Source organism: Tachypleus tridentatus, chromosome 9, assembly GCF_004210375.1.
Source record: "Tachypleus tridentatus isolate NWPU-2018 chromosome 9, ASM421037v1, whole genome shotgun sequence".
NCBI lineage: Eukaryota > Metazoa > Arthropoda > Merostomata > Xiphosura > Limulidae > Tachypleus > Tachypleus tridentatus.
The window spans coordinates 21,287,056-21,297,247 of record NC_134833.1 but is presented as its reverse complement, the minus strand read 5'-3'; the positions used below and the strand labels follow the sequence as shown (position 1 = coordinate 21,297,247).

The 10,192-nt window shown below is 32.9% G+C and overlaps 1 protein-coding gene across 1 annotated transcript; it reads right to left on the bottom strand.

Moving 5' to 3' along the window:
• Nucleotides 1–3,757: 3,757 nt before the first annotated feature.
• On the bottom strand, nucleotides 3,758–9,399 carry AIF (Apoptosis inducing factor). The gene is made up of 2 exons (XM_076453192.1): nucleotides 7,301–9,399; nucleotides 3,758–5,072 (listed from the first exon to the last, which is right to left on the bottom strand). Exon 1 carries the CDS (start codon nucleotides 9,265–9,267, stop codon nucleotides 7,339–7,341), a length of 1,929 nt encoding a protein of 642 aa, XP_076309307.1. The 5' UTR covers nucleotides 9,268–9,399; the 3' UTR covers nucleotides 3,758–5,072; nucleotides 7,301–7,338.
• Nucleotides 9,400–10,192: the final 793 nt, after the last annotated feature.

Here is a 10,192-nt window from a genome sequence, read left to right as displayed (position 1 = left end):
AAATCTATTTCCGACTAACTGCACTATATTTCAGTTGACTCATCAATTAATTGAATCTTTACAATTCCAACCGTGTGTAACTTTTTTTTTTCAACTTATTTGTTGCACTGTGCTTCTTGATAGTGATATGCCACAAGATAATTGGTTAATATTCTTAGAAATAAAAAGCAGTCAACAATGGAGAGGTGGCGGAAATGTTAACAAAGAAATGTAAAGAATATTAAAAAAAAATATGCATATGATAAAAATGCTCCATTAAGAAATGGCGACCGGATGGTTATTGCACGGTTTAGATGCACAAATGAGGGTTGTTTCTCTTCCTACAACAGGTGTGACTCCATAATAAGTAAAGTTTACATTAAGTTTTCAGGAACTATAGATTTGCATTAATTAAAATTATTGCACATAAAACTGCACTAGTAAATTGTCATAACTAATGGCGTGGCTCTTGAAGATGTCGCTAGTAGTTTCCTGTTTCATCAAATAATATAAAACTTGAATTTTCGACTGACTCAGTTATAAAAAAAATCCAACTAACACATCTGAACTTGCGATGTTTGTCTTTTTGACTTTTATAAATTCCGACTGCAATTTAATTCAGTTCTGTTGTTTAATTTATATTTTTCATTTGTGTGGATTGTTTCATTAAAGTTATTGTTCTTGATACAGTTATGCTCACAATTATTTTGAAAAATGAGACCAATTCTGTGCAATTTTCGTTTATTGCATAAATAGACAAGATGATGTAATATCGCGAAAGAAATAGAAATGTCAATAGCCCCAAACTGATAATTTCATAGGCTCAGCATGGCCAGGTGGTTTAAGGCGTTCGACTCGTAATCCGAGAGTCGCGGGTTTGAATCCCCGTCACGCTAAACATGCTTGTGGGCTTTATATTGTTACGGTCAATTCCACTATTCGTTGGTAAAAAGAGTAGTCCAAGAGTTGGTGGTGGGTGGCGATGACTAGCTGCCTTCTCTCTAGTCTTACACTGCTAAATTAGGGACGGCTAGTGCAGATAGCTCTCGAGTAGCCTTAACGACCTGGCCATGCCAGGCCCCTTTCATTAATAACTTACGGGATCATCTTTGTTAACAGAGGCAATTTTGGCACGACTGGTTCATGTTACGTGACACACAAGAAATGCGATAGAAAAATGTGTTTGTTTGTTTGTTTTTGAACTTCGCACAAAACTACTCGAGGGCTATCTGTGCTAGCCGTCCCTAATTTAGCAGTGTAAGACTAGAGGGAAGGCTGCTAGTCATCACCACCCACTGCCAACTCTTGGGCTACTCTTTTACCAACGAATAGTGGGATTGACCGTAACATTATAACGCCCCCACGGCTGAAAGGGCGAGCATGTTTGGCGCGACGGGGATGCGAACCCGCGACCCTCAGATTGCGAGTCGCATGCCTTAACACGCTTGGCCATGCCAGGCCTGATAGCAAAGTAAACAGAAGTAAAGTTAAGTGAAGGTAGAAAATATTTTTATTATTATTATACAATTCAGGAACCTAAATTTTTTATTTTTTTTTGCTGTATGCTAATATATCTTCATTTTCGTTTTGACCGCAGCCCATAGAATGTTTTTTGACTTTTCAAGTACAAAGATTTAGCTCATCGCCCCATCTGTTGTCCGAGTTGAGATCTAATTACAGCGGTTGATATAAAGGTTTTCCTCATGTTTAAAGTTTAGTTTACTTGCAGGCGATCTTCTCATTTCACTATTTTAATAACATCTTTATAATCTCTTTCAGTTTTACCCAACAACAACGCCTAAATCTGCAGTTCCTAAATTCGGTTCTATTAGTCGTAAAAGAAATATTATTTACGAAAATTACTCAAATAACTAGTATTCAATTTTTCCATGTGTTACCAATACACTTCAACCAAGTAGTACTCATGAACATCAAAAAAATTTTTATTATGTTAACATAGAAAAAAAAATTGTTTTTCCATACAACTAATTCCTTTCTGAATTCCATAAATATATTTACTACTTATTTAATAGCCATTAAATGTGTTCTTACTGAAACACATTAATTAGTAGTTTGTCTATTCAAAGAAAAGAGCTACATGACGTATCAAAACTGAATTTTTTGTTATACGTCCTCAGGCTCCCCACTAGGCAATTTGGAGGCCATAGTGGGTAAACTAAAAATGGTTTCCAAAGTACATTGAAAACATTAAGTAGTTATAAATGTAACTCTAATAAAATAACAGAAATAGTTTTTAGATGCTTCAAGTAATTATGGTGTTTTTAATCAATAATAGATTTCAAAGTATATTGTCCACAACACCCTACAAAATAGTCATTTTCTTGAGAGACATAAGTTACCACAATCATATTATCAGTTACTCTAAGTTTAACCAGGAATTTAAATAAGTCACCCACTGCTTTTTATAATTAACTGAATAATACGTAATTTACATTTTATCTGTAAATCTATATTTAGATTCAATACTTGGAAATAAACCGGTATTTCAACATCCATTAGGATTCTACATTGTAATTAAAATAATCTCTCACAGTTTACTTGCTCAGTTAATTGGCAATGTATGGTTAGAGATGTGTCACAATGAAATTTCATTTTTTTTTAAATAGTCCAAGTCATCAGGTGGGTTGTTTCATAGCAGTCAAAAGTTTATCTGAAATAATTATTGCTGAAGAGCACAGAAAGCCTGTCTGCAATAAGCAATGACGTGTGTGATATCACATCACAATAAAATTGATAATAATGCAAACAATATTTTACTGGCCTAAATTCCAATACAATTTTCTAATAATAGTACATTTTAACAGAAAATAACATATAAGGTATCAAATAAATGTAATTTTACACTCTCTTTTTTACAAAAACAATACCGAACTTGTACAGAATGTTTTAAATTATGACCAATATTAATGTGATGTAGTTTCACACACACACACACAACTATTCAATTTTTCAAAATGTTGATGCTATCAAAATGGAAACTTATTTTGCCTAAAATTTATGACTGAAATCACATTCTACTGAAATTCATCAAACTTTATTTTGATAAACACCTCATAACTAGTCAACCGAGGTTTTCTGTTTTGAAGATAATTTTTAGTTTTTATTATTTCATCGGCAATGGCATGTTAACTCCATAACACCCACCATACGTCCAAGCTTCCTCATCAATAGCACATCCACACGATGTCCATAAAACAGAAAACAAGTGATTCTTTACGAGTAGCAACCCTAATGGAACTGATTAGAATGGAATATTTAATGCATTGACAGAACCTAAAATATATTATTTGTGTTATTTCTTTACTTGCTATAATAACTTAATGTCTTAAATATTCTCCAGAGGAAAAGTGAAATATTTCTTTGTATCATGTATTTAAAAACAATAGTACATTTTTTTCCTTAACATTATTATGACTAAAAATTACTTTAGCATTTTGAAACATATTAAATCAATAAAAATAAAGTCAACAGCAAAAATAATATACAACAAATTTATAATTATCTCTTTAATGTTATTCGTTAATAAATGGAACAGGTACAAGACATGAAAGTGTTAAAATATGTATCCTTATGTTTGTTGTTGTTTCATAATAGTGAATCTAAACAATTTAAGTTACATGTTATAGTGTATTCATTTCTATCAAAAGGGTGAAAGAACTCTTTTGCCCTTTACTAAAAAAGCAAATATAATATTTGTTAATGTTCAAAATTTTAATTAAAAGTACAATTCTGTACAAGACAAAAAAATGTCACATCATTTGTTCGTGGAAGTATTAAGATGTTCAGGTTTTTATTTGATATTTAACGACAAATTCTACATATTATTAAATCACTTAATCAAAAACTGGTTTACTACCCTTCTTGCACTGCTTTCTGTTCACTCAGAATTAGTTTAACACAATGACATGTCAGTAAATGAAATCCAAAATGTATTATACTGGCAAAGAGGGCCAAAAATAGTTTCATTTGGATGTATAAAAACACGTTATAAAATTTAAATGTTGATGTAATGATAAATGTTCTACCAAATTAAACTTTTAAGGAGATAAAAACATAAGTTTAAAGAATCATATTGAAAAATATTTTAATAGTTTTGTTACAATCATATGGCAATCTTGTATACTTGGTTACATCATCCTATAATTCTATCCTGTTATTTGGTTTAAAAACTTTCCAATTCACATCGATATTTTGCTAATATGAGTTACTTATCTTTCAACTACGTGTATCACTTCACTGTATATGCCCCATACCCTACAAAGGTAAACTATTTTCACTAATATTCAATATCAATACACTTGCACCCAAATTATACACTACAATTTGCTACCAGTTTCACTATAGGTGTAGAACACTTCTCAGGTCCATTGTTATTTGAAATTTTTTCACCTAGTTTTTAAGTACGATCTGAGTTAATAAAGTAAATGGACTTAGGTGAAAAAATTTCTTCTTTTAGACAGCTAATGCTCTGAAAATTTAATTTTCACATACTATAAATTTCTACAAAATTCTAAAAATGTTTTCCAGCCACATATAAAAACAACATGCCACCATGCAGGATCCTCTGTTAGTGGTTAACAATTTATAACTAGAAAAAACTCACTATATGATAACAAGGTAAAATTTTAATTTCACAGCACATATCCTGTTACCAGTGTTTTTAAATAATGGAAGAGTATTTGCAACATAAAGTAATTTAACAGTGCCACTATGTTTTATAATAACCTTGCATTAGTACTATATTTTGAAATAATATTTGAAATAAGCATGAGCAACCTTTGCACTTCTCTCTCTTTTGATTATGATGTAATTTGTTAAATGTTCTAAAACAGACACAAAGAGATAATAATTAGAAAGGCAGATGTATATTTTACTGCTATTCACATTCCGTTACAAATGTCAGGTATCAATGTTTATCCAGCTTATCAGCATTTGATTAATGTATAGTGATTCATTTAATCAATCATCAAATTTTATACACGACCATGAGTTACAGCTACAATCTCTGATCCGTGGGGCTGATCCACGAAAGTAGTTTGCACACGTTGGTGGACAGGATTATCTTTCAGTTCCTACAGTAATGATAAATTATGTTTAAAACATTCCAAAATAATATATGGTGAGTTTATGTAAATTGTTAATTAACACTAATTGAACAAAGATAAGCAGCAAATTCCTTGTTCAGAGCAAAACTTGTAGAGAAAGTCTTGGAGGACCAATGTATAAAAATACCTGATGTGGAAAAGATAACATTTCAAAATACTTCTGTCATTCATCTTTAGGTAAGTTGTACCAAAAAAAAACTAAATGTGGCAGTAATTTAGCTGAAAGAATAAAAAAACACAACATTTGCCTGTTCTTCCCAACTTGAGTGCTCTGAAACAGTTGTTCACCCTCAATCCCACACAAGAATAATTTCCTTGAGTGACTGTAGACACTGGCGGGAAATTTTAAAAGAATTTTTGAGAGAGATGCTATTAAGAAAGTCGATAGAGGTAAGATACAGTTCTTTGTGTTCAGTAGTGGTGGAGTTTATGAGCTAATGAACTCGACAAGGCAAGGAAGAGACATCCAGGCACGCATACTGTGTATTTAGATCTTCAGTGTTTAGGAATCAACTTCAAGTACACTTTATTGATATGGATTTTAAGAAACTTTTGATTGAAATAATGCTGAATTGAATTAAAAACCCTTTACAGGGGGCAAGATGATCATAAAATCCAAAATCACCAGGTTTTATACGGGTTTATACAGTATTTAAGATGATTAAGGTAGGCATGACATGATTAGCTGGTGGTTCTTGAAATACCGAATAGTGAAATAAGTGATGATTTGATCAAGGATATTTCAAAACATTCTTTCTACTTCAACCACTTTTGAAGATTTGTCTTCCAAGGACTTCTCTACAAGTCACTCTAAACTAGACAGTTGCTGCCAATTTCACCTTCGTTTGCCCAACACAAATCCTCTGCCTAATTAATCTATTTAAGATAACATCAGTCAATCTTAGTAGATTAATTAATCAAAATAGATTAATACCTATTTATTGACAATTATGAAGAAATCATTGTGTGGAAACATTTCATGGATATATTTCCATATCATTTCTACTACCTTTGTAATATGTAAAAACTGTAACCTTATAATTTTTATCTATTTGGAGTTCAATTTTGAAACATGCCATTTTTATTAATTTTGAAAAAGAACCCAAAGGTTACAAAATTTGAAAGCCAAACATAATTAACTTTTCAAAATACCATAATTATTTTGCTCTCAAATATTACCAATTCATGAACACATACATACAAACAATAATTTCTTTATTTTACAAAATTAACTGACTGACTTCTACTTGCAATCTTTCTTTGCATGTCACGATAGTCCCCTGTTGCTGGAGTGAAACACAACTTGAACATTTGGTATACATGAGCATGATGGGTCAGTTTCTTTATTAAAATGAACTTTTGAAGTTTTGGGTAATGGAACACACTGGAATATGCCACAGAGTTCCAGTTACACCACAAGGATTAAGTTTCTCATTAAAAAAAAAGACAAGTGATGGATGTAAAATATGTAATTTTTCTTACCCAGTGAAAAGTAATTTATTTGCATAAAATCATGCTTAACATTAATTTTTTTTAAAATTATAATCTAGATTTCTTTTTATCACTATCAGAGATCAAATTAAAAAAAAATCGTAAGTACTATTGTTAAGATAGCTACAGTAGTGATAGGTAGAAATGCATACAGACACTAATATTTAAATTTCAGTAACATTTTCACACATTGGAAAATTGTGCACAAAGATTTTTAAAATATTTTTCAAGTTATTAAGAAGTAACAAACTTATTGTTCAAATGCTGAATTATTTATAATTCGTTCCCATAACCAATGTATACTCTGAGAGAGTGTATTGTTTCAATCATAAGATTGGCTATTTCAGTGACAAACATAAAACTGGAGTCTAATGGACCCCCCTTTAAAAAAAAACAAAATACACTTTTTATTATTATAATGTAAAGTTCATTTTAAACAGTTGATTAAATTAAAAGGTATTTACAACACAAAAATATAAAACGAACACTATGCAAGATACAAAAAATTTGTTTATAATTTGAATTATTCATTTCCAAACCACTTTTGTGCATCAACCTGCAAACAATGTACCTTCTGCCAGGAAGAAAGATTCACCTATCATTCTTTATTAAATATTTCAATTGTATTAGCAACCCATATGTACCACCTTGCAAACAGATTTAACATGTCACTTTTTGTAGGTTAAGAAAAAACAAAATGGTACCTTATAATTCTGAAGACTCTTCCTGTTAATTAACGTATTCATTCCAAAGAATGCAGGTTGAACAGTTTAGCTACTTCGCTAAGGTCGTCATAACTTTTCCCTTCACTAATAATTTTTCGTGCAATTGGCATCCTATTAAAGACATTCCACAGTACAATACCTACAATAACATTGTCACGCAGATAAAATATGACTCCTTTTCCATAATCATCACCGGCAACTGGTGGCTGAGGTTTAATATCAACAGAGGAAGGCTCTATTTCCTTTGCCATTAATTCAGTTTCTGATCTAACTCCTTCACCAGTTGCCTCAACAACTGCTTTTGGCGTATCCTTTTCGGACGCTCTAGCAAATACTCCAACAGTTGGCATGATGGAATCTACCAAACCAATTGCCTCATAGCCAACATTAGGTCCAAGATCTGACCAAAACATTGACTGATGCCAGTACGGTTTTCCAGCTCCAGTCATGTTCTCTCCTGCCAGCCTACCGCTCACAACAGCATGGTCATGATGCTCCACTCGTCTACGTCCCAATTTGACATCGTAGAAACATGAGGCATCACCTGCAACCCAGAGGTTGGATCTAGCCTCAAGTTCAGCATTAACTCGAAAACCTCCATGAATATCATCTATTTCTAGACCTGATGTTTTAGCCAGCTCAGTGTTTGGTTCGAGACCTACTGCAACAACAACATGGTCAGTAAGAAGCTCTTGACCATTGTTTAAATGGAGGATTAACCTTTTATTTTTTGAGCTTACAGCTTTTACTGATGTGTTCGGAATAACATGAACCCCTTCAGATTTTACTTTGTCAGTAGTCCATTGGCTCAAGTACTCTGGAAGGATTTTACCCATATTTCCAGCCTCAGGAAATACTTGGTTTACTGTCGTGCCTGTGGCTTTGCTTCGTTTCCCTAAAGCACAGGCTAACTCACTTCCAAGAAAACCACCTCCTATAATTGTTACAGATTTAGCTTTTCTTGAAATGCTATCCAATTCTTGAAAGTGTTTTATATTTCTGAAAACAGTTACCTTTTTCTGAATCTCTTCAGGTGCTTTCTCAAACACAAGCAAATTTTTTGGGTTACCACCAGTAGCAATAAGACATTTTTCATAAGTGATCTCCCATCCATTATCAAGGTAAGCTCTTCGGGTGCTTGGATCAATTTTTGCCACTTTCAAACCTCTAACAACTGCCACCCCTCCATTTTCTTTCAAGGGTAGCTCACGTGGTGAGCAGTAAAAATCTTCATGTTCATAAAAAATACTCCTCTCTTTTCCATTCCACTGTTTAAATGACAAAGTCTTGGATACTTCTTTCTCATCGCTAAACCAAAATTCTTTTGACAAAGGTGGTCGCATGTATGGATAGTGTTCTTCTTCACCGATAACTAATATTTTTGCATATGGATCCTTGCTACGAATAGCTCTAAAAGCAGCAAAAGACGCTGTGCCAGCTCCTATCAAAAGGTACGAAACAGATGAAGGAATTTCAGGTATATCTTCTGGTCTATCAGAAACAGGCATTGCTTTGGCATCACCAGACTGGTTACTGACACTTCCCTCAGGCTCAGATTCTGCAGCGGCCGAACTCTTCTGGCTTTCATTTTCACCAGGGGGATTTTTCATGGGAGGTGCCAAATTAAGGTCAATAAATCCTGAAGAGAACGCATAGATAGTAGTTCCTGTGAAAAATGCAATACTTGCGATTAACTGGCGATTATAACGTTTCTGGATAGAAGTATAAGCTGTCTTCCAAGAACCTCTTGGAACAGGCAACTCACTCATATTGGGTGGACGCCATTCTACCGGTTTTTGGCCGTGAGACGCATACTTGCGATTTGCTTGTTGCTGGTTGACTCCACGTTGCCGTCTCACCAAATTCTTCTGATTTGACCCACGAGATAAACGGACTAAACCAAGGTGGCTGCGATATGTGGGATTCAAGCAATGACGTAATATCATTTTAAATTTACTGTCTAAAATAACGGTAAAACTACACGTAAATTTCAAAAAAAAAATTGAAGATTATCACGACTTTCTGCTTCTCCTACAAGATATACAAACATTAACAGCCCCCTATAGGCAATCCCTTCAGTTAGCAACATGGTTTATCTCAATTCTATTTAATTTTTCCTTATAATATTCAAATATTCACGAAATCACTTAACAAAAGTAATTAATTACTATACGTGATTTAATACTTTAATAACGATTAATATCTGATTTTTCAATTACAAAAAACATTACAATATTTACATAAATACTGTGATATTCTAGGTAAAAGTTTTCATTAAATGTGTTTCGGCGACAAGGTTACCGGCTTATAACGCGAAAAAAAAAGAAAGAACAACATGGCCTGGTTAGTTAGGGCGCTCGTCTGCAACATGTGAATTGTGGGTTCGAATTCCGTCACCTAACATCCTCATTCTTCCAGCCATAGAAGTGTTATCATGTGACGATCAACCTCCACTTTTCGTTGGTAAAGAGTTATCATAGAGTTGGGGGTGGGTGATGTTGACTAGCTGTTTTCCTTCTAACCTATCTCTTTTAAATTAAAAATGACTAGCTAGAATAGTTTTGCACAGAATTCAACAAGTAAATAGTATAAACACTCAAAATATAATTTCGATATCTGTGGTAGGCAGTACACAGATAAATCATTGTGTATCTTTGAGCTTAATAACAAACTTATACTTCATTGTGGAAAATTCAAACTATTCCTCCCTCCTTGTTTTGATCTAAATAGCATTATATTCTTTCACGTTTAGTTAGTCTCAAAACGTAAAATTTTATATTTATGAAAAAGCTTTTACATATGATTCTATATTATTTCCTTATTAGTATTCTCGGTTAGTCAATATAGACTTTACCAGTTAGGGGCGAAAAT